The following is a 26,002-nucleotide window of genomic DNA, read 5'->3' as shown; positions in this document are numbered from 1 at the left end:
TTTATTTATCTGCAACATTATGTTGTATGTTTGCTGTTTTTGCACAATAAATGTTCTCAAAACTACATATTATGTTTCTTTCTTCCTTTTTTTTCAAAAACATTTAGCAGTTTGGCTGTCCTTAGGGTCTATGAAATGGTTCTATTATAATTTACATATCGTGATATATATCGTTAACGCAAGAGGCTGCAATGTATATCGTGATATGGATTTTAGGCCATATCGCCCATCCCTAGCGTATTGGTCAGTATGCAGGACAAGAAATAATAATAGTCCAATCTAGTTCAGCGACCTTTCAAAGTTTTTCTTTTAATGCGTTATCATCCTTTATTAGAGTATGTATGTCAAGCGAACACTGTCGTTTGGGGATATAATAACTACTGTAACATAAGCCAAGAGTAGATACATCCTATTTCTCACTCACTCACTCACTAGTCTAGAGCTGGCCCGAGCTAACCTTAATATGTATTCTGTAAAAACTGTGTTTCAGTGAGTTATTTATGTAATCTTTAAAGGAAGACAAAAATGTATTAAACTTGTTGCGCTCATTCAACAGATTGACAAAGATGTCATCCCACTTATGGAAGACGGGGATCTGGCAAAATACTTTTCCTCATATGGGGATCGACTGGCATTGATGAACTTCTGCAAAAATCAAACACCACTTCAGAAACAAAAGATGGGCCTTTTTGAAAAGCTTTGGGCAAAGCTCCAGTTGAGAAAGGAAGCTGATGCAGATAAAATAAAAGATCAAGTGCCAAACATAAATTCACCAACCCCTGCAAAGAAGAGAGGGAGAGCAAGTCATTGCAAAATTGAAATAGAGTGGCTGCACAGTGAGAATGGACAAGTAAAGCAAGAGAGTGAGGATGATGCTGGTCGAGAGATTGCTGATGATTTTCAGAAAGAGGACAATATCCTGCTAGATGAGCAAGATGATGCGTCCAATATTCCAAAAATTGACCTCACATCTGATGTATCTGACTATGAAGTTACATTTGGCAGCAGTGAACACACAGATGACGAAAATGACACAGAGCCATATGATTTTGAGGGCATGCTCCAACAACAGCCACCATCCTCACCATGTGCTTCCAGTGATTTGCCACCCTGTACGTCTGGTGCGTCCAGTGATTCCCCACCACCCTCTACGTCTGGTGCGTCCAGTGATTCGCCACCCTCTACATCTGAAGCGTCCACTACACAACAGCCACTCTCCACGTCAAGATCTCCCAAGATAGTGACCATACACCATGGCAACTGCCTGAATGAAATGATCAATGGATTCTTGGATCTAGCAGTGCTGACACAACCCTTGATTATAAAACGACTACTTCCTGATAATACAGAGGAAAATGGGACTGGCTCAGGTGCTATGAGAGATGTGTATAGTTCTTTCTTGAAAGAATTTTATGATCGCTGTACAGTAGGAACAACAAGTGCCTACAAGTCCCTTTCATCAGGCATGACTTCAACAGTGACACTTGGAAGGCCATTGGCAGGATTCTTCTTAGAGGTTATCGAACATGTCAGTACCTACCAATCAAGCTGGCTCTCCCTCTTGTGGAGGAGATCTTGAATGGAGAAGTGTGCAGTGACCTACTTGAAACTTTCATGCAGTTTGTGAGTAGCCATGATCATGCCATCCTCCAAAAGGCTCTTAATGATTTTTCAACTGTTGATACTGATGAACTACTGGACATCCTTGACAACTATGAATGTCGAACGAGATTTACAGCTGAGACGCTCAGAGAGATCCTGCTGGAGATTGCACACAAAGAGCTTATACAAAAGCCGATGTATGTGATAGATTGTTGGAGGGAGGTGATACAACCAAATATCTCCCTTAACCATGATGAGCTTGTCGAGATGTATGGCAACCTCAAACCTTCACCTAAGAGAGTACAGGGACTGTGATCGTAGGTAACATTTTTTCGGTAAGTAAAATGATTGTATTGTTCTATTTATTTGTTTGCAGTATTTTTATTTATTTATTTAATCTTTATGTAATCAGGCAAACTCATTGAGATTAAAAATCTCTTTTTCGAGAGAGGCCTGAGAACAATTTTACATTTACAGCAACAAAAGAAAACACAAATTACAGACAGCAAGAGTAGACAACAGACAAGAATGGAAAACTAAAGGCAGTTGCAAGATTCAGTGAAGTGTTCTAATAATAACTGTTTGAATTCTCCAAGTGAAATGAGACTGTTCAGTTTGAAGTGGGTTTGTAATTAATTCCATTTAAAAGCTGGATAATAGTAAAAACCTGTTTTTCCAAGATTAGTGTGAATGCGGGGAATATCCAAAGTGGAATAGTTCATGGATCTTGTGCTGTAGTTACTGGTTTTAACAGAAATGAGTGATGTAAGAAAATCTGGCAGTTGTAACAGTAAAGATTTATATATAAATAACATGATGTGAATATTTCTTCTTGATTATAGTGATGTCCAACCAACACTGTGATAGAGAGAACAATGGTGGGGGTGGAATTTGTCATTAGTTTTAAACCTAAGTGTGCTGTGGTAAACGGTATTTAACTGATGCAGAGTTGTTTGTGAAGCGTGACAGTAAAGAATATCTCCATAATCCAGAAGAGACAGGAATGTTGATTGTACAATTGTTTTGCGACTTGATTGGGAGAGACAACCTTTAATTCTATATAGAAAAACAATTTAGATTTTTAAATTCTGAGCCAGATAATGAATGTAGGTTTTGAATAAAAGTTTGCTATCATGCCAAATTCCAATTTATAGTATTGGTAATATTCAACTAATGAAATATTTGTGCCATTTAATGCTTTAATTGATGGTTAATATAGGTCTGTAGTGGATGAGGAGAAAACCATTGAACTTAGTTTTTTCAGTATTTAAAACTACTGGGCTGACTGGAACCTATCAGTGGCTGATTGCAGATGTGTGATGGCTTGAGTGGGATTGTGACCAGATGCGTATAAAATGTTATCGTCTGCGAAGAAATGAACATGTAAGTGTTGGTTGGGTAGAATCATGTTATTTATATATGAGGTAAAAAGCAATGGTCGACCCATGTGGCACCCCGTTTTTGATGACAAGTTTACTTGACTGGTTACCTTCAGCCAAAACATTTAGGGTTCTTCCTGAGAGGTAAGGAACCATTTTATTGTGTTTTCATCTAAACCTGAGGACTGCAATTTGTGAAGAAGGATGTCATGATCAACTGTATCAAATGCTTTGGAGAGATCAATAAATAAAGCTGCACGATATTGTTTATTATCAAGAAATGTGACTATGTTGTTAATTCCTGAGGCTGTGGCTGTAATTATACTTTGACTGGGGCGAAATCCAAACTGCTGCGGCTGAAGATGTTCTGGGAGCTAATGAAGTTGCGTAATTGAGAATTGACCAAAGATTCTAGAATTTTGGCTGTAAATGGAATTTTGGATATTGGACGGTAGTTGTTAAGATCAGAGACATCACCATTTTTGTGGAAAGGGACTACAAATGCAGATTTCCATGGAGAGGAAATAATGCCAGTTCTGAATGTTTGGTTGAAAATATGGGCTAAATGATGACAAATTAATGGGGAACTTATTTGAAGGAGATATGTATCGAGATCATCCGCACCAATGTATTTGCATAATTTGATTTTATGAATAGTATTATAAATATCTGTAGTACTGACCAGGTTAAAAGAAAAATTTTAAATCTGACACGGTTGATTGGTTTTGTTCACCCTCTGCAGGACAAAAGGGGGATTAATGGTAGATTTGTTGAACAGAGAACCAGAGGAGAGGAAATGTTGATTAAATGTTTCAGTCATGACAGATTTATCAATGGTGTGAGAAGATTGATGGGTGATATGAGGGGGAAGACAAGAACGAGTAGAATTTTTGAATGTTGCAATGATTTTCCAGAATTTATCTGATGAATCACAATTAGAGAGAGCTGATTGATAGTAATTTGATTTTGCTTTTCTAATCATACTGGTGCAGATGTTCCTTTATTGTTAAAATGCTAACCAGTTCTCAGGGGTAACACGGAGTCGAGCCTTGGGTAGGTATCGGTGTCTGCACTCGCTACCTGGCTTGTTAGCTTAGCTCGCTAAAGCGCTAATTAGCCACCTATCCTGGGGTTAGCCTTCAAGCAAGACTCCCAGCTCTGTTGATGAGGCTAGCAGGAACAACACAACACTGACAAGAGCCAGTAAAAAGTTGTCTGCGTATGGTTTGAAAATATGGTCCACCACGTTAAATTTGCAATACGAGCAATGTAATGTTAACGTAACATTAATGCTAACTGTCAAGCTACATTAAGCTGTTTGTAACTTAAGTGTTATGTCGCATATCAGCATTGTTTCAGAAGATAACGTTAACATAGAGGATGCAGTGGGTTCTTAGTTGTGATGGAGTTTTTTATTGCGCCTGTGCGGTAACTTATAATGCAACAGAAGAACTCTGAGAAGTTTGATTAATATTTTTTACTAAAACCGACGCGATAGATTATTACAATGCAGAAAAAGACTTATTGTGATCGCCTGTAACGATGTAGTAGTCGAATTCTGAAGTACTGAAATCTGTTAAGGAGGTGAATCTATTTGTTTGTGTTAAGTTTTCCTCCAGGTGATCCAGACAGACAGGACCAGTGGAAGCTCAACATGAGGCAGAACTGAACACTAACTCATCACTTCAGCACTGACTCCTAGTACAGACCCGTTTTCATATCTCACAAAGAATCAAGCAAAAATATTTAACTGATGGAGTATTGAACATGTTGCGCCTCACCATACAGACTCTGACAAGAGAAAGCCTCTTCTCTGACAAAGCACAGAAAATTGTCCGAAATCAGAGGCAAAGACTACATTTCATTACTGCAGGACTACCGTAAACCCCCAGCTCACCGGTGGGCGGGGTCCTCTAAGGCCAACCAGCGCCCCATATAAACGAAGAACGGACTTTCATTCAGCACTTTCGAACCGTGAGAAGACTGTAAGTAGTCGGACCATTGTAGAGAGAAGGACCCGTAACTTCTTTGCAGAAGTTACCACATGCACGGTAAATTTGGCCTTAAAGGATCTCCACTCGCTGGCCGAGCTGAAATCCGATTAGTATTACCGAGAATACACACAAGAACCCCGGTATACCGGTTGAAGCCCGCTGCGACACGTTCTTCAACCGATGCCTGCATAATTGAGACAAGGGAACCCCCTCGTGTCTCATCGATCGTCGACTGCTGTTCCTCCGACGCCCGGACAACAGCCCCGCCGTTAACGACTGTGCGCACAGTCCCGGCCATCGTCTCTCACCGCAGCCCGCGACGCAACCCGCCACGCGCGCCCAAGGAGGACGACTTTTCTCTACACTCAAACTCTTCCCCAGGAATCACAGTAAGAGGCATCTTAGCTCTGGGCAGATGTTAGTCCGATTTTCAAGTGTGTTTATTGTTGTTGTGATTTAAGGACCACCGTGTCCCTTTTTGCTGCTACACCGCAAGTATTACTGTTAAGTGTATCTTTACCTCTTTTCTGTTACCCCGCAGTGTTTGTATAGTGCTAGCATATAATAGAGGTTTATTATCATAAGTGTTGTTGGTTGTAAATTGATTTCACTGTTGTTAATAAATTCTGTTATACCTAAAAGAGAAGTTTCCTAGTGTTATTTTCATGTATATTGTGACGAAGGCTTGTTGACAGAGTCAGTGCCTGAATTCACCGACTTCCACTTCCCTTGTTCAGTCTGAAATATCAATATCATAAATATTGCTATTTCAGGTGAACACCCTTTTGAGACTGAGATCACAGGTTTAGATAATTAGTCCCTGTTCACAGGGTGGTGCCCCGATTACTGATTTCAGTAATACATTTATGAATATTAATATTTATCCTTGATAATTATTAATAACTTGCTAATTGTCAAAACTGCTCCTATCAATGCACAACAAACATAATACATTAATATTACATTACATTATATGGCATAATACATATGATAATTAGACTGTGCAGTCACTGTTTTGGTGAATTTACTGACACCGGCAAAGTTTAATGATCTAATGCAAAAGGCCAAATAAAGATTTTACCAACGCAAATACTTTTTATCATAGAGTGAGAACTCCACTTTTCCTCCACATATGGATTGTGAATAACTTAATGGTTACATATTTCCCAAGTGAAACATGAGAACAAAACATGATTCTACGGTGCCCGTAAGCTTTGATAACAATAACATATTCTATACATCCTGTACTGTACATCCACTGTCTTGGTAGTACACTGTAAAATCTAAAACTACATTCAAATACGCAGTTGAATGTCTACAGAAAATAAACACACAAACGTATTTATTTACAAACTTGTCTTACTATTTTGGATTAGTGTCTTGTCATTGTTATTAGGGAAGGACATGTCCAAAGGACTTCACTGTGCTGACAATGTTCGGTCTCCAAGAGTAAAGAAGAAAAATTAAACAATCAGTTCTTATCATTACATGTACTGTTACTCAAATTTTAAAATACATTTAAATCACACAAACCTATTAATGCTTAATGTTTTATCTGTATTGTATGAGTTATTTGTCAGTTAAGAGTCAGATTTGAATTTGAAATCTCACATATTCAGTCAGTATTAAAGACAAAAATAGCCAGAACCAAAAGTTAATAGCAGAGCTGTATGAATGTGTATGAATGGGTGAATATGACTTTCCTGTAAAGTGCTTTGAGTGGTATATATGACTAGAAAAGCGCTATATAAATACAGTCCATTTACCATTTTACCATATACAGACTAGGCCTGTGCAAGCGGTAACAGCTGAGCTCAGAATAAGCCCAGAGCTGCAGAGTCCATGTAGTGTAGCTATAGATAGAAAAAAAAAATTTCAACCATAACGAACATAAAAATAAACTCAACATTGTCCATGAAAGTCAGGGACATGTTTAGGCTTAACAAAGTGTGTCATAAAGGCCAAATTCAATAGCAGTGACACTTCAAACTGTAGCAGTTACAGGTAACCCTCAGGTGAGAGAAGTCATGAGGTGCTGGAGGTGAGTCTGCTGCAGGTTGTCTTCATGTTGACCAGCCTGATGCTACTGATCTCCCTTGGGTTGTCGTCACAACAGTGGAGGATGGGCACATCAGCTGTTGCTCTTCTTCACAGGGAGTGGGAACAGAGTGGAAGAAGGCTTTTCCACCACAGTCCACCAGCCAAACAGCACACCAAACTCATCCCCAGGTTGTGACTGTAGGATTAAATTCATAAATGAGTGTGATAAATGCTTCAGATAATGAAAAATATAAAGTCCACTGTAAAGGGTAACTCCCTTTTTTTAAGTTGACTACACTTTTATGTTACATCTGTAGGATAAAATGGAACTAAAGAGCTCCTTCTCAGAATAAAGATGACAGTCTCTAATCCTTTTTTTGAAGACAGACTTTATAATAACTTTAAAGTCAAACAGCCAGGACTGGTATTTAGTTTGTTTTGTGCAGCAAGTGAGAGCATCACAGGTGAACTCAACAACAACCGATGTGCTGAAAGTAATAAACATTTTGTAACAATTATAAAAGTGCTGTCTTACAGTCATATTCAAAGTGATAATCTTGCACAGGAATGTCTATAGTAGTACGGGTAAGATAGACTACTGCAGACTTCTGTCAGTGTGAAAACTTGATATGTGCTGTTCACTGTTTACGGCAGTAGTGTGAGGAATTATAGATTTTCTACTTTCTTGTTTGGTGTATGTGTATGTCCCTAATAGGGTTAAAAAAACAACAACAATAATAACTAAGACTACAAGCCAGTGTCAATAAAAAATTTACTGTATGCCAAGAACACTAACCATCCCATTTAACTTCTGTTTAGTTACTGTTTATTTGTTTTAATTTATTAGAATTAAAATATATTGGTTCAAACCACCACTTAATTTCAGTAACATTTTGTTGCACAGTTACAGTGTTACTTACCAAATGTAACGTTGGCTGGGATGACTGTTACCGGAGCTCACATTATTGCAGTCATTACCGACCCGGTGCAGCATCAGGGCCATGGCGCAGGGCCGGCTCGCATCGAGGAGTAGCACTTAGCCTAGCTTATAAGCCTAGCTCCTTAGCCTCAGCTAACTGGTTAGCTTCGAGGTAGGTGGGTGTGTTTCAGCTATCGGTCTTGTTCGGCCCAACTCTTTGTCCATATTTGGATTAGCCCGGTAAAGGAGGAGTCGGCCCTGCCAAGATGGCGACGGCTGAACCGCCCACTTTGGGCTTCAAAACCGGCCTGCAGAAACCTATGGGTGACGTCACAGATGCACTGTCCATCTTTATATGCAGTCTATGGTCCAAACATCCAAAAAAGTCTAATGGAGGCTGTTGAGGAATTTTCGTCTATTCCCCCCCTGAGAAACTCTTAAGATGAGTCTTCTCAGGCAGCAAGCAAGGTCATCTTATCTATGGCAAGCCAAAACAATCATTGAGCCACTGAGGTCTCACCCGCGGTGTCATAGTCGCGGGGATATGACGACATTACCCTAATCTAAATACAATACAGAGACCAGGAACAGGCAGACTATCTTGGGACGCCGAACATTGTGAACCTGTTGATCTGTGTAGCGAACCAGAAGTCTCCTCACTGTTTTCGTCTTCCTGAATCAGCATCCACTCCATCAATTATTCCATTTCAGAGGCCTATCATAATCTCAAAAGAAAGTCAGCCTTTTTGATTAGAAATTATATTTTGACCCGTATTTTGCCATTTTCACACATTACATTTTAACTAACTCCTCCTACAGTTTTCAAAAAACCTACTTTAAATTTGGTGTGTCATATAAACACCTAAAAGTTATCAAAATCCTGACTTTTAGTCAGAGGCCCGTTTCCATATGTGAATCATGTTATAGATTATGGGGTTGTTATTATACGTGGATTTACTTATGGGTACTGGCAAATAGCGCCATCGCAGAAATGTTGAAGGGCGCACAGTCCTCTAGCCAGGTTCAATCAGTGAACATCTTGTCCATAGTATAACCAAAATCAAAAAATCTTAAATTTGATACCTAGTAGTACAACAAGAAATTTGGTAGCCCCAGTTCACCCTCTGATTTGTGCTGACATAGGTGTTTATTCTGTGGCTTTTGTAGTCCCAAATAAATGGCAGTTTAATTGCATCCTTGGGGACGAAAGACCTTGGTGATAAAAAAGATTTGTGGCAAAAAAACCCCAACTTTTTTAATTTCAGGATCAAAGGGGTCAAATTTCCATCATACAACAAAGAAAACTTCCTAGTAATCTCAATTCCTAAATATGTAAACCTCTCCTTTGGGATCTTGGAGGGAGATTGGTCCAGCCAGGAGGAGTCCTGCTCCCTTAAGGCATAAGTTTGCTCTTATTCCAATTTGTGCAATGTCAAGAAAAGGACCCAATTTCGCTAATTAGGTCCAAGATGTTCCAAAAGCTTGTCTGAGGTTTGTTTATAAAGAGTAAAATGTTGTCCTTGTGTAAGGACATTTTATTTGATTCGTTTTCGGTGACATCGCCATTGGGTGGGTGCAGATTCGTTCAGCTAAGGGTTCCAGGACAAGAGCGAATAACAATGGTCTGTTTCGTCTGTAAAGTCAGAATTTTATGAGATATATTCCTATTTGTGAGAAAATTGGGGCATACGGAGACACATAAAATTTTAATCCAATTAATCCAATTATTTCCCAGATTATATTTTTTAATGGTATTACGTAGTTCCAGGTTGGTTATTGGAGAACCCGAGGTGGCAGCTTCAGATTGGCTCAAAGATGACAATTTACAAAGGTCAAGAAATTCTTTCACGAAAGAGACCCCAGCTGTTGTCCGAGATGTATATAGGGATTTATAGAACTGTTGAAATCGGCTTTTGATCTCCTTAGGATAATTTCGTATCTCACCGGATGCAGATTTTACCTAAGGAATGCTGCTGTTGTTCTCCATTTCACAAAGTTGCCAAGCCAATAATTTACGTGGTTTATCGCCTATTTCAAAGAATAATTTGTTAGGGAATTGGCGAGATCTGCAAATTTTTACTGAGAGTAATTTGTTCAATTTAAATTTTAGAGCCAAGATCTTATTGTGTTTTTTTGTGTTTTTCTTGGTTGTGCAGCATTTTCCTCATCTTGTTGTTTGATTTGTTTTTCTAAATCCATCTGTTTTGCCTGAGCTTTTTTCCTTTTGGATGCTTGATAAAATATAATACTACCCCCAATAAATACTTTCAAGTCTCCCATAACAAAGTTGGAGAGGTTTCTGTATTTTCGTTTGTTTGAGAGAAGAGCTCCCTCTCCTTTTTATCAGTCAATGGGAGAGGTTCCACTCTCCAAATTCTTTCAGTTTAAAGATCCACTATTTTACCCCTTTTGACACGTTTATATTTGATCTCTGAGGTCCCCAAAACATGTCTTCGAAGTTTCCTTCTTAAAATACCCCTCAGGTCCCTCATACTGTGAACCCTCTTAAGCCCTTTATCTCAGCCATTCTCTGGGTGAGCTGTTTCTGTGTCTGTTGCTTTTATGTAAATGAGCTTCGGCTGGTTTCACCCCTCTCAGCAAGTGGATGTGGCCTAGTCTTTCCCGGGCCCCCCCCCCCCCCTTGTTAACACTGAGCGTACACAGACAGTGACGGCGTTTGCCGGTGTCACTCCGGTGTTCGCCCCGGTGTTCACCGGCGTCACCCCGGCGTTCACCGGCCGGTAAGAAGTTTCTCAAAAAGCTAAATGAAAACACAAGTGCAGGGCCAGATTACCGCTATAACTCTAAATAATAAAGTGGCGTTCAGTCATGCTTTATTCACTCAGTCTGTCCATCAATAGTATGTGCTCTACAACATAGCCACATCAGCTGCGGCGCTGAGGCAGAATATGGACACTTCTGTGTCCATTTTTGCAACCAACAACAGAGCAACCTCGTATCTTGGCCATTGTTGTTAACCGGGAGCCGATGATAGCGAGGAAATGAAACATGGCCGCGGCGAGATACGTTTAGCAGGTTTCAGCGGGCGTGAACCACACCGAGCTCTGGGTGTGACACTACCTGGAGGAGGTGCTGAGGCCAGGCTGACGCGCATCATGACGTAACGATGCGCAACGAGCTGAACAGCTCTCTTGAGCACACGTTTAGTGAAAGTTGGAGCAAGAAAAAAAGAGAGAGGAAGGACTTTTCTGACATTTGGGGGGTCCGTTAACACATATTTAGGGTAAAAAACATGAAAAATAGTAATTTTCATAATAGGGGACCTTTAATCCAATGAGTCTAACCATAACCTGAATGGAACTGGACAATGATCTGAGATAATTATATTGTGGTATAGGGTCAGAAGTGTGTGGAATAAGATTTGAGTCCACCAAGAAGTAATCAATTCTAGTATTGAGTTTATGGGCTGATGAGTAGAAAGAATACTCTCTTGCCGTGGGGTTGAAAGCTCTCCAGATATCCACCAAATTCACGTTACTCATGATCTGGTTCAAGAATTCACTGGAGCTGGATGGTGGAGTTCTGTGAGGAGGATCTGTCCAAATACTGATCTATAACATTATTAAAATCTCCACCGATTATTGGATTGGTTTTTGATATATCAGGGATGAGATTCAACACTTGCTTAAAAATTGAAGACATTCAAAATTAGGACCATATATATTTACCAATGTCAGGGACACGGAGTGTAACTCTCCTACTACATTCACAAATCTACCCTCCTTATCTGCAATGTTTTTTTTCATGAGTAAAGTGGGTTCCCTTACAGATTAGTAGTGCTGTACCCATAGCTGTGCTTTTGTACTGAAATTTGAGTGATAAATTTGGTTGACCCATCTACAACGTAATCTATTATGCGAATCAATCCTGAGTTGTGTTTCTTGTAAACAATATATTGACAGAGAGAGATTTTAAATGAGCCAGCCCTTTGCCTCTTTTATCTGTCCATTAATCCCTTAGTGTGGTACAATGTTTAGTTGTTTAGTTGCCGGCCATTTTGCCACAATTAGACTAAAGAGCCATTTCAGACACGAGGATTCACCCCTCTTAACCTGTCTGCCAAGTGTTTCATGGCGAACAATGCCTCGCTATGGCAAAAGCGTTTAACAGATGGTAAAACCTTTCAGTATATAACATTGGCAACATTTCACAACTTCACTGACTAAATTTGGATCTGGTGAACCTGCAAGTCAGAGGACATAGAAGTACAAAACGTTTAACTTCCTGTTGCCAGTAGGTGGCGCTATAACCCTGGTTCAATATTGATATGTAAATGTGTTGAAGGTGAGATTGTTATCATGCATGAGAAATTTGGTAAAGATATGACCACACAGCCGATTTATGACAGTCTGATGTTTCATGGCGGCACATCGAAGTTCGCCGCCATGCCACATGGAGGATGTCAGACATTTTGTACATCACATCAAAGTGTTTTAGCTTTTTCTGAGCAATTAAGAGGTGGATCTGGTTAACCTGCAAGGCAGAGGACGTGGAAGTATAAAACATGTCACTTTCTGTTCCTAGCAGGTGGCGCTATGGCGTTCGATCAATATTGACATGTAGATTTGTTGAGGGCGGGGCCGTTATCTTGCCTGAGAAGTGTGGGTCATGTACCTTCGATTACGAGCAACTTCCTGTTTCATGGCGAAGGAACAAATTTCGCCACGCCGCCACAGCCACAGCAACGCCCTCCGACGAAAACTCAGGATTTTGAGAACTTTCCATCCCAAAGGTTTAGATGACACACATCAAATTTGAAGTAGTTAATGTGAAATGTGTAGGAAGAGTTAGTGAAAGTATGATGTGTGATAATGTCAAAAATGCGCCGAAAAATCTAAATGGACGACTTCCTGTTGGTCTGAGGTAATGGCGGCTCCTGACTTTTTTGTAGGTCTTGACATGATACACGTTCTTACCAAATTTCGTTAATGTACGTCAAAGGAAAAGCTGGGAGAAATCTTGTAGGTCGCGCTATAGAAATTACATCAGTGTGCAAATTTTGGGGACTTTTCATGTAAGTTGAGGCAGTGCAATTTGAGGGCAATGGCAAAGAGAAAAACAATAATAAGAAGAAACGAAGCAATTACAAGAGGGCCTTCGCCAGCCTCCTGATGGTCGGCGCTCGGGCCCTAATAAAATATAAAAGTCTGTGCCTCCGTTTGCACATGACTGACACCAATATTTAGAAACCAGTTTGAACTTCCTCCGTGAAAATAAGGAGAGGATAAGAATATAACAGAAATTATTATAGCAATCATAATATTCCTGCAATTAGAAGGAAAGGGGAAACTATGGAAATAAATGCATTAAGCAAATAAACTGCTCTCTGAGAACTCACATAGGAGCTACTTGTTTAGTCCAGTGTTCATCGGGGCTCACCCTGTGGGGCTGCTCCCGAACTTGTGCTAAGCAAACCACAGGGCCTCTTTTGGATCAGTAAAGACAGACTCCGCACCCTTGTATGTCACATGGGAGTCTCGCTGGATGCAGTAGCCCGAATTTGACTCTTAGTTTGCCGTGAAGGAGCTCTCTGGTCTTAGTGAAGAGTGCCCTCTGCTTCACTACTTCAGGTGGCAGGTCTCGGAAAATGTGGAATTATTTCCCCCTGAAAGTTGAGTTGACGTGCAGCTGCCACCTTGCGTAGAATCTCCACTCCAGGTCCTGGAAGTGATACACGCGGAGTATTAGGTGTAGTTGTGCCTCATTATTGCCCTGACGTGTCCGCAGCGCTCGGTGAGCTCTATCGATCTTCGGTTAGCATTTAGTTCCAGCACCTTCTTTAGAAGGTTAGCCACGAAGTCAAGAGTGAATTCTGGCACAAAGGTTTTGCTTCATATTGTGGGGTTCAGAGTGGAGTGGTTCGAAGGTAGTCAAGACACAGTCTGTCAGCGCCTGACATAGCGTCGTCACCACTGTGCAAGTTGGGTTCTTCATAGTCGGCCATACATTCATATTTTGTTGTTTCAGTTGTTTTCCTGAGTTTCGGTCCCATCTCTGGATCGGATGTGAGGATTTGGGGAGGCTGGGATGTATTTACAGCGTTTCAAATCAAAAAAAATTCTTCAAATTATTGGAAAAGACGCAGAACCACCAAAGTTTGGGTCTCTATTCGTTCATGGCTCAACCGCAAGTCACCTAAAGACCTTTTTTATGAAAAGTTATCAAAAGATTTGTATTCAATGGAACACGATGGGCGTGGCCTCGTAGCAAAATTAGCAGTTGCTGCATGATAGCGGACGTTCCTCGGCCTTACAGATTTACCGTATCCACATCAAACTAGCTCAAAAATCATTACATTTTGATGATGTGATAGTTTGAAATCTGTCAGTGTTTGTGTAACGCCCTCTCCGTGGAATGGAGTTATGGCATTCTGATGTTTTGTGGTGGGGAATTTCGATGTGGCTTACTTGTATAACAGTCCCACCCTCAATACAACTACATGTTAATATTGAGCCAAAGTCTTAGCACCATCTTCTGCAACAGGAAGTCACACTTATGTGACAAAATTCATCCGATTTACATGTAATTTACATACAAAATTACTTTACATATGATGTACAGAAACATGATGTAGTATTACTGGGTATTCTCTAGTGACACATAGTGGACACAGGAACTGATATCCGTGCGCTTATGTGCAAGGACCCAATCATCGCTGCTTGGAGCTTTAATTAATCCATTGATACTTTACAAGCAACCTAATATACAGGCTTTAAAACTACATAGCTACTACATCACAAACTCACTTTGGAAGTTATCATACGTATCAAAAGTTTCCATGTGCCCTCATTGTTGAATTCGACATTCATACCTATATTTTGAATGTCATGCCAATACTAGTGCACCATACATTACATTTTTGTATCAGAGAAAATCCCTGATTCTTGCCTGTTTACAAGAGCAGACATACCATGTGCAGAAAACCTAACAAGAAGAACTTAAACCCAATAAAATGTGGTCAGTTTTACATTTAACTGTCATTTTCACTCTGTTAGCCTTCACAGAAACAACGGAAATAGTATCACTGTATCCTCATAGAAAACTGTGGTCTACCTATAACCAAATCTCAGATTAAAATGATACCACACATTTGGTACAGTTATCAGATTAATTCAGCGGCAGTGATACCCTTAACTTGTGGGGTGAGGTGACCATTACTGCTGCTGCTGTTGTCACCATTCCCCTCAGCTTTGGCCTCAGCTATTATTTTGTTCAAGGTCTTTTTATTGACATCAAAAATTTAACAATGTGCATTGATACAGTTAAACAGAAATTAGTTCCACCCCCTGTTCAGCTCCAGCAGAGCCCCACCACTATTAGCAGTTTACTGTATCACATAAAATAAATCAGATACCCATGCATATAGATAAGTTATGATGAAACTCATGGGTGAAACAAAGGATAACCAATCAGAAACAAAAATAAACAATAAACAATTATAATAAATTAGAAGAAAAGAAAAATTAAACAATAATAATTAGTTCAAGAGTTGTATCGAAATAGCTTTACAAGATACTGTAATAAAGGGTCTGCATTAGACAGTTGCTATATCAGTAGCATCCATTTTTCCTACATTAAAAAAGGGTTGCCATGTAGTGTATAATTTCTGAGCACACCCTCTTGTAGTGTAACGGATTTTCTCTAGTGCTAAATGATGTAGAATGTCCTTTATCCATAGCCCAAAGATTGGGGGAGATTTATCCTTCCACTTCAACAGTATGCCATCTGGCTAGGAGATCTCAGCATTAAGCTTCATGGTTATTAGCTAATCGCAATAACAATCAAGCAAATTTCTGATTCAAAGGATTCATGTTTGTACAGCTTGCACAAAAAGCTTCACAAGGTTCAAATGAGGTCCCAGTTTTGGTCCACGGATCTTATTTGGCGCATGCAGCTCATGATGCCTTACCTTGGCACTGTTACTTCGCTGGCTGGGAGAAGAGTTGGTATTCTGGGCTTCGCCACTCTCTGCCATTGACCAATCAGAGCAGTCACTGGAAGTGGAACCAGCCTCTTCCTCTGAGAGCAGCCTCCTGGACATTTCCTCATCATACTCCTCTTTTGATTTTCTGAGATCAATCAGCAGGAGAGAAAAAGTATGTGTCCAGTTTTACACAGCTTTTCAACATTGGAGTTGGTCAAGGGCTAATTGTTTGAAATGTTACTAAATGTTAATAAGCTCATGCAAAAGTAATTTCTTTAGCAAAGCCTGAAACGTATCCACCTACACAGCATTCAATGGCCCCTTTGGATTGTTTCAGGGTATGTTCATTAGCCCAGGTGTGATTTTGCCTTGTTAATGTAAAGTTAAGCAGGTTCCATTATTTATTTAGCTTCACTAGCACATATGGAATAGATACTAGAATAAGACAAAAACATCAGGGATTTCCATACAGTGTCACACTTTGCCCTAGCTTGCTCACCAGTGCACCAAACACAAATCATTTAATTGATTTATTTAACAACTTTAATTGCCTTTGAGGAGATTTCCGCAAAATATTTACCAGTGGGTACAGATATAGGGCGAGACCAAGCAAAATAAATAGAAAATGATGGCACATCGTCACTTTTTCTAAGAAAAGCTGTACAGGATCAACGTGTAGCTATTACAGGTGTTTAATGAAACATATATCAAGATTAAAGATTAACACCAGCATGATGAACACTTGTGTCAGTGGCTTTGTCTTTTCAAAGGTGCTTATTCAGCTAGAGCCATATGTGACTATCAAAAGATAATGAGTAGTGTCATGTCAACGTATCAGAATTTCCCAGCTTGGGATGAATAAAGTATTTATCTATCTATCAATCAGATTTTGTTTCAAAGTGTAACAGCTGCAACAGCGGGTCTGTAAACTGCTGATTACTCATGTAATAATGTATTAATGACTACTGAGCACTCATGGGTCGGAACATCAACATGTTCACGGGCATCACAGCTGGAGTGATCCAATCACGAGTCTCTGGTTTGTACTTCAGCATTTCAGCTGTTACTGTGACTGACCTGTCTTTCAGTGCGTTGAAACTCTTCAAACCACTAGTTTTCATGTCTGTAAAATGAAAATCAACTTGCAGACTTGGCTGAGATTGCTCATTCAGATCCATCACAGAAAACATTTACACAAATTAATATTCTCAAGGTGTGTTGGAAGTGGCAATCTGGGACAAAGGAAAACAAATCCTTCATGTTGCAATCAGGTGGTTGTAAATTAGTCCATTGCCAAAGGTATTTAATTGACAGCATATGTTTTCAGAAACTGTATCTCAGAAGACAACATGCAAACATGAAAGGAACATTTGTTGGTATAAAAGTGGGGATCTGGAAGGGAGGAAATACTGGATTTTGTGCTAATAATTTAACCCTAAGGAGCTTAAATGCAGTCCCTTTAGAGTCAATGTGCTCTACTTTGTGAGACTGCCGCCAGCAAAATCCCATTAGAGAGCAGAGGCAGGAGCATCTAGAAAAGCTGGGTACATACAGGCAACGGGTGCCTAAAAAAATGTGGATTTTTTTAGGCGGTAACAGTGTAATTGAGAAAAAACTAATCGTCAAAGTAAATGTTCTATTTCAGCCTTAATAAAGTCTAGTAAATTTAGACTGAAAAGTTATTGCATACAAATATATGTAAAAAACTTCATAAAATGTTCAGGATTTAGACATCAAACAAGGCTGACATTTACATTCATGAACAATGACAACCATAGTCTGCTGATTTTTGTGTTTTTTTCTTAGAATCAAGGGAGTAAAATGTTAAACCACTCATGGATGTTTGTTTATTGATTATTAGCTTACTCATCGTTACTACCCATAACATCACAATTCCACAATCTGTTTCTACCTTTGTATCATGGAAATGATTCAAGACACAAAATGTCTGTCCTTCATCCAGGTTATAGGATATCAAAGAAAATCAAAGGCACTTTGGATCAGTGAGAGAGAAAACAAGCGACTTACTTGAGAACCTGTTGCAGGATTTTCATCTCTTGTTGTTGCAACTCTGTCATGACATCCAAACCGTCAGTCAGACACTCAGGGAGCGCCCCTACGCACACAGAGGCATATTACTTGTAGCTAAATCAGCCATGTTTCCCTGTTTGTGTGTTTGGGTGTATGTTTGTGTTGAAACCCAAATAAATTTAGAATTTAGGTTATAGTTTATTATGAATGTTGTCTAATTTCTGTAGACTTGAATTTATGAACTGTTCCTTATATCTGTCAGGTTAAATTATGAATTTTTGTTATTTCTCTGATAGTAACTGGGAGTGGGGTAGGTCATTTTAATGAATGAGTTTGGGTCACCTGTGAGAATGGGAAGGCACAATAACTTTTCAACCGCAAAAGGTTTTGTGTACACATATATACATTATATACATACAAACACACATACACACCATGGACCAGCAGGCTCAGTTTGATTTGGATTGCGGGATGTCAACAATAATGATGCAGTGGCTTTAAGACTTTTTGATTTTTTGTTGAAACTGCTGCAAGCATTCATCGTACCATTTCTGTCTTTAATGACCCTGAGGGCTTGAAGCTGCAGCTCCATGTTCTTCTGAACCATCATTGAGCGGAACATCTGGTAGTCATCTGAGGCAAGAACGGGCTGGAACACTGACTGAAAATTGGAAAAACAACAAAATAAGACCATTAAAAATCACTGCACTGAATGAATTGAATTCCAACAAGGATTAGAAAAGCATCTCAGACTGTGGATAACGGATCATTAGACACAGCTTCAAAATGAGTTCACAGCATTTGTGAGTGCCGATATAGGTTGAACATAACAAGCTTTATTTTGATGCCACTCAGCGCATGGAAGTAAAAGATCCGTTATCAGCCTGAGATTTGTTTAAAATTACAGTCTACTTGATCTATACTACAGTTTTCAGTTGGTAAACGTTAACAACAAATCTTCCATTCATACAAAAGTTAGTCATGGAGTTTTATACGGTTCTGACCTGGGGCCGACACTTTTCACTTTATATATGCTTCCTTTAGGCAATATTAAAAGAAAGCACCACATACATTTCCATTGCTACGCAGATGATACCCAGCTGTATTTATCTATAATGCCAGTGAAACTTATCAGGTAGACATCTTCAGGATTGTCTTAAAGACATGGTGGATGACTCCGAATTTTTTTACTTCTAAATTCAGACAAAACAAAGGTCATTGTAATCCTAAACACCTAAGAGATACTTATCTGAGCATATAGTTACCTTAGATGGTGTAACTTTGGCCTCCAGCTCTACTGTGAGGAACCTTGGAGTTATTTTTGACCGGGACATGGCCCACACATAAAAAAAAGTCTCTAGGACAGCCTTTTCTCACCTGCACAGTATCAAGAACATTAGAAACATGCTATCTCAAAAGGATGCTGAAAAACTAGTCCATGCATTTGTCACCTCTAGACTGGACTATTGTAATTCATTACTGTTAGGATGCTCCAATAAGTCTGTGAAAAGCCTCCAGTTAATCCAAAATGCGGCAGCATGAGTTCTGACAGGAACTAGAAAAAGAGATCAGATTTCTTCAGTGTTAGCGTCTCTACATTGGCTTCCTGTAAAATCCAAGATTAAATTCAAAATCCTGCTCCTCACCTACAAAGCTCTTAATAATCAGGCCCCATCGTATCTTACAGAGCTCATAACTCCATATTATCCTAAAAGATCGCTCTGTAAATGCAGGACTACTTGTGGTTCTCAGATTCTGTAAAAGTAGAATGGGAGGTGGAGCCTTCAGCCACCAGGCTCCTCTCCTCTGGAACCAGCTCCCAGTTTGTGTCAGGGAGACAGACACCCTCTCTACATTTTAAGTAACACTTAAAACCTTCCCCTTTGAGAAATCTTATAGTTAGAGCTGCTATAGGCCTAAACTGCTGGGGTTATTTCCATCACGAGTATCTAACCCCTACCCAAACCAGGGTCTGTATCCAACACCTACCCAAACCAGGGTCTGTATCCCAACCCCTACCCAAACTGCATCCCACTCCTATCTTTTTTCTCCCCCCTCTCTCTTCCCTAACCCCAACCCTTACCTGAACCAGGGTCTGTATCCTAACCCCTACCCATCCCACTCCTATCTTTCTTCTCCCCCCTCTCTCTTCACTCCCCCTCTTTGCCCACCTCTTCTCTCTCCCCCATTTTCTCTCTCTCACCCTGCTATTAGTACTATTTTTGTACTATTTAAATTATCAGTCTGGTAGAGATTAAAGCAACTATTATACAACTCCTCTCTCCCCCGATATGTTTACATTACATGTCACTAACTGTTTGTGTTTTCTCTCTCTCTCCTATCTCTGACTGCAGGACCAAGAGCTGCAGGACCCAAATCCGTCGTTATTAATATTATTATTATTACATAAAAAAAACCAACATCATTGCATTTATAAGTGTCAGTATTTTTTTTTGTAATTATAAGAATCAGTATGGTAGAGGGGGTTGTACAACTGTTCTCTCTCTCTCTCTCTCTCTCTCTCTTCTCTCTCTCTCTCTCTTCTCTCTCTCTCTCTCTTCTCTCTTCTCCTCTCCCCCTCTTTCTACCCACCTCTTCTCTCTCCATTTTCTCCTCACCCCAACTGGTTGAGACAGATAGCCTCCCACAACTGCGTTTGGTTCTGCCAGAGATTTCTTCCAGTTAAAAGGAAGTTTTTTTTCTCTCTACACTCGCCAAATCGCCAGTGCTTGCTCATTGTGGGATTTGTTGGGTTTTCTCTGTAATATTGTAATATTGACATTACTATGTAAAGTGCCTTGAGACAATGTATGTGGTGATTTGTCCCTATACAAATAAAATTTAATTGAATTGAATTGCTATTGGCCTGGACTGCTGGGGGAACATATATCATGAGAATCCCTCTCTCTCTCTTGCTCCCTCTCTCTCTCTGCCCCCATGTATTTACATCATGTCACTAACTCTGTGTTTTCTCTCTCTCTTAGTGTATCTATGACTCCAGAGCTGCAGGGTAATTATAATTATTATCATTATCATTATTATTATTATTATTATTATTATTCTTAATAACAACAACATCATTGCAGGGCTCCAGACTAACTTTTTACATTGGTTGCACTGGTGCGCTTACATTTTCGCTGTGCCTTTTAAGCACTGCAAAATTACACCTATTATACATTTTTAAGCAGTATTACATTTTTTTATCATTTCTGACTCGAAGCAGTGAAGAGTAGAATGGACAAATGTTTTGTTTCTCGGACTGTACACAGTACATTGTTGAATTACAGCAATCTTTTGAACAAATAATTAATATAAAGCACATGATGTGTGTTGAGTGATGGGACTAACAAACCCTCAGGGGAAAAAAAGTAACAACTCAATATGTACAGACAGACTGTTACCTAAAGCTCTTGAACTCTACTGTTGTAAATGGACTGTATTTTTTATAGTCATAGTCATTTCTAGTCATATAGACCACTCAAAGTGCTTTACAGGAAAGTCCCATTCACCCATTCACACACAGCTGCTATTCACCGTGCTTTTTTTCTGTCATTCATACACATTCATACACTGTCAGAAGAGCTACCAGAAGCAATTTAGGGTTAAGTGTCTTGCCCAAGTACACATCGGACTTCTGGACTGGCAGAAGGTGGAATCGGACCGCCAACACTCAGGTTGATGGACGAACGACTCTACCTGCTGATCAAAGGGTTGTAGGTCTTAAGAACTGGGTTACAGCAAGGTTGCTCTCATTCACCCTCTCCTCAGTCATCATCCCACTAGCTGCAGCTATGAAGGGGCTTTGGACTTGACTGGGCCCAGAAAAATTAGAGTTACCTTCACTTTCCACACGTTACGAGTTTTGCCATTGTTTTGTCGAGTACGACCAGACTTTAAACTGGTTCACTCTCTGCGCCATTGCACTCTGGAGCCCTGCATTGCTTCTATCTAAGTGTAAGAATTATTTCTGTAATTATAAGTATCAGTCTGGTAGAGATTAAAGGAACTACTATACAACTGTACTCTCTCTCTCTCTCTCTCTCTCTCTCTCTCTCTCTCTTCTCTCCTCTCCCCCTCTTTCTGCCCACCTCTCCTCTCTCCCCCATTGTCTCCTCTCACCCCAACCGGTTGATGCAGATGGCTGCCCACAGCTGAATCTGGTTCTGTTAAGGAGATTTCTTCCTGTTAAAAGGGAGTTTTTTTCTCTTCTCACAGTCACCAAGTGCTTGGTGACTGTGAGAACTGCTGGGTTTTCTATGTCATATTGTATCCCAACCTCACTAGGTAAAGTGACTTGAGACAATATATGTTGTGATTTGGCACTATACAAATAAAATCTAATAAAATTGAATTGATTTTGGTTCACTTTAACGGTTCCTCACTTTACCTTTATCTCTTATTAATAAATTATGGATGTGTGGATGGATGAGAAAAACAAACATCCTCCTTGAAGGACGAGAAAGAACCCAGTTATGTTTGGCACCAGGTAAAAAAGCAGCTGGGGTTGTGATACCTGCAGAGCTTTGGACTTGGCAAAAGGAGAGGTGCATGCATCCAGAAACTGCTGCTCATTGATGCCAACCTCCTGAATATAATTCTCTAACAGCATCTCCACCTACAAAGGCAAAGCAGCTTATGTTATTCAAGTTTGATGAATCAACAATAAAAAAAATGCATGAAAACCGGACTCTTTGGAAGAATGTCGATCTTTCAGTTAGCATTAGGGCTGGAACGGTTTGTGTATTCATGCGACAGTTCGGCATGAATACACGAACCGGCACAGACGTTATGAAATGTATAAAACTGAGTTGCGTAGATTGATGACGGTAATGCAGAACCAGTATTTCACACGTGCAACTTCTTTCTGCACACTTTAAACTGTGAGCCCTACCTCCAGCTGATTGGCTAGATCGGTCACACATGACATACTGAGCAGAAAGGATCCGCCTGCTTCTTTTAAATCGGCGGTATGATAGCATGAAAGTCTGCATTTATCTTATAGACAGAATATTTTTAAAGTATTTTTTTTATTTGCATGATTGCCGTTACTGTTTAGTTCAAAAACACTCACAACACCAAAGTAGGAAGAAGACATAGCGGACTAGACGCAAGCTTTTATTTTGAAAAGCAGAGACAAGAGTGCATGAGGTGGCTGCATCCATACAGTCTTGCAGCGGCACGGGAAAACTTCGGATTCCCAGAGAGCTACAATAGCAATGGAGTGGTAATCGGATGAGGAAGGTGTGTCGGTGGAAGGTTGGGCTAAGTGTTGATTGTTTAAATATAGCCTCAGTGGAACAAACATTCCTAATGCACAAGTTTTATTTTTTTATTATTATATTTATTTTGTACATTTATAACATACAAGATGTTTTTTTTCAGTTTTGTAGCCGATTGTGACTTATTTGTTTACATTATATTATTAAATTATTTATTAAAAAATATGACCAGTAGAGAATGTATGTTCACTGTTTACATTTTATGACACGATACACTACAAGCTGTACCAGCTCCCTCAGGGGAGAGTAAATGACACGAGGTGGAACAAACTGTAATTCGTACAATAAATTTAAAGAATCATATGCATTTGGGGTTTTTTGTTGCTTTTTTCCCCACTACACCGTACTCGTACCAAACCTTGATGTCCAAACCGCGATGTGAACCGAAACGTGAATTATGTCTACCGTTCCACCCCTAGTTAGCATGTTTGACTAACGTGAATTAAAGACCATACTCACCAACTTCTTATACTGTTGATGGATTTCTGTGTATGATAACTTATTTTCATCTTCGTCATCAAAAACTGAAAAATAAGGCCAAATTAAAAGTATGTTAGCAATTCATCATTGGGACACATTTCAAAAAATACCTCCCACACTACCACATTAGTGGTAGCATTAATTTGTTTGATTTTATTTTGATGACATGAGACAATCCACACATCACACACAAATATTCAAAATAAATGGATTGATTCAATACAAGATGAATCATTCACAACAGAAGTACAACAGATATCGTACAATAAAGCCACAAGTAGCATACAGAGCAAACAAAGTGTTATGCATAAAACCTAAGCATTACACATGTTTGATTAAAACATGTATTTCCACAGTTCTTATTCACAATTCATATACGTGAGCTGTTTGGTGGACGGAATGTCACAAATATAGTGAATTGACTTGCTACCTTTACCATCACCTTCGTCTTTTATGGCTGAATGTCGAGACAAATGTTCCGACTAACTCGCAACACGTACGCGTATTAAGTACAGTGTTAAGTTGCAGGCGGTGTATCATTAGATATTAAAAATGATGCCAAACTCAGTCACAAGTTAGCATTAGCTTAGCCACCACGCAAACGATACTTAGCAGGCTTTACCGTTACCTGTGCATCTGCTTTCCATGAAATCCTTGACAGGAATGATCCATTCAGGGCTTCCCAGGTAGCCAACGATGCTCTCCACAACCCATCCACTGCCATCCTCAGCCATTTCGGCTGCTACTGGGTAACGTTAGCAACAACAGCACTCGCACAGTGATATTCTTCAGGTCGGCACAACTAGCTCCGCTACAGCCCCTACAGCCCAAACAGACAGGAAAAGACATTTGGTTTATTTTACTTCATATAGCCTACTAGGCTAGCCATAGCGTGACTCTGTGGCTGCCTTTCCTCTCCCGACTGAACGGTCTCCGAGAAGATGTGGGAACTCCTGAATTTGCATGCCAGAGTTATGACGCGTTATAATCTGTTGCTAGGATAACCCTTACGTCAGTCCGCTGCTGCTTGAGTCAAGGTGGACTTATGCTTGACGCATCGGTCCGTCCGCATGGCAGCGATGACGTCATTTTGAGGTCACTTCCCGTGACGCGCAGTGCGCATCTAGGCCGGCTCATATGATCCGTCAATGAGGCAGATATTCACAAATGGTAAAAACAGAGAATAATTCATGGCCCTGTTGAGATATCTCCTACACCGTGACGTTTAAAAGTGAAAGCTAGAGCCAGACAATGTGGTTCAGGGAGAATGAGGGGATATTTTCACTACGACCCCCCGTCTATCGTTCAGAGGACGAACAGACGACCTTCTTCTTTTGGGTCGCTTTAGCAAGTTTAAAACCACAATTTCTTCCTCATCTACCGATCTCAACACCAGCTCTGTCGCAGTTGCCATGGTGCTTGACGCCTCTTTCTTCTTCTTGTGGTGATTCCGGAGGTGTATATAGTGTTTTGTCAGCAGCGACACCTTTTGTTTAGGAGAAGACTGCACTGTGTCAGACGGGCCTATGACGCGCGAGGACTGATGCGTCGGGCAAATCCAGGTAATTCAGGTAATGGGCTACTTGTCTACTGTAACTTTATTGTGTACCAACCAAAGCAGGCTTATACATTCTTTTCACTTAGATATGTAGTACAAACGACTGAGCGAATATAAGAAATAGAACATTTAACAAAACATAAAAGCACAAAGAACAACAAAACAAAAGAACTTCAAATAATTAAATTAAATACCTCATACACCATATAGTAAAAAAATAAAAAATAAAATAAAATAGAGGCCTTATCAGGAATCAAAAATTGCAAGTTTACATAAAAAAGCAAGCCCTTTTTTGATTTCACAAGTTTTGATTTAATTTTTACAAAGGTTTAGAACCAGTAAATCTACTTCTGTCGATATATTTTTGGGCCATTAAGGTTAGACAGTTATATACTACTATATACTACTACAATAAATGATAGTGAGTTCTCGACAGAAAATATAATTTAGAAAATAATTCATACATTTCCTCAGAAATTACTTTTGGGTCAGAGCATTCACAATTATTAACCATTAAGGCATTTGTTTCCTTTGTTTCTTGTCTTTTCCTTTCCAATCCAAGAAATAAGATGTATTTGATCTAACATATGCTCTCTGAGCCCTTTGGATGAGTAAATCATCTAATCTGGTTTATAAGCTTAATATTTTTAGCATTGTCTTCATCAGAAAACTCATATTTTTCTATAATACTTATTAATTTCCTTAACCACTCTCATTTCGTTTTCCTTATGTTGATGGCATCTAATTTCACCAAATTTAATGTATAAGCTTCTGA

At 39.7% G+C, this 26,002-nt stretch overlaps 1 protein-coding gene across 3 annotated transcripts in view; it reads right to left on the bottom strand.

Annotated features, from left to right (window-relative positions):
- cfap36 (cilia and flagella associated protein 36) overlaps positions 1 to 25,095 on the bottom strand; it is a 39,991-nt gene extending 14,896 nt beyond the window's left edge. The window contains exons 1-7 of one of the 3 annotated variants that reach the window (XM_035605989.2): positions 24,681 to 25,095; positions 24,298 to 24,489; positions 23,649 to 23,713; positions 22,424 to 22,525; positions 18,457 to 18,571; positions 17,908 to 17,995; positions 15,865 to 16,024 (exon numbers count right to left, since the gene is read on the bottom strand). In XM_035605989.2, the coding sequence (XP_035461882.1) occupies positions 15,865 to 16,024; positions 17,908 to 17,995; positions 18,457 to 18,571; positions 22,424 to 22,525; positions 23,649 to 23,713; positions 24,298 to 24,403 (636 nt within the window). In that variant the 5' untranslated portion in view covers positions 24,404 to 24,489; positions 24,681 to 25,095. Of the gene's footprint in view, positions 1 to 15,864; positions 16,025 to 17,907; positions 17,996 to 18,456; positions 18,572 to 22,423; positions 22,526 to 23,648; positions 23,714 to 24,297 lie in introns of all 3 variants that reach the window. The other 2 variants (XM_035605990.1, XM_035605991.2) reach the window with 2 other exon arrangements.
- Between the last annotated feature and the right edge of the window lie 907 nt (positions 25,096 to 26,002).

Source organism: Scophthalmus maximus, chromosome 10, assembly GCF_022379125.1.
Source record: "Scophthalmus maximus strain ysfricsl-2021 chromosome 10, ASM2237912v1, whole genome shotgun sequence".
Lineage (NCBI taxonomy): Eukaryota > Metazoa > Chordata > Actinopteri > Pleuronectiformes > Scophthalmidae > Scophthalmus > Scophthalmus maximus.
The sequence above is the reverse complement of the archived record's forward strand: the minus strand, read 5'-3'. Positions and strand labels throughout refer to the sequence as shown.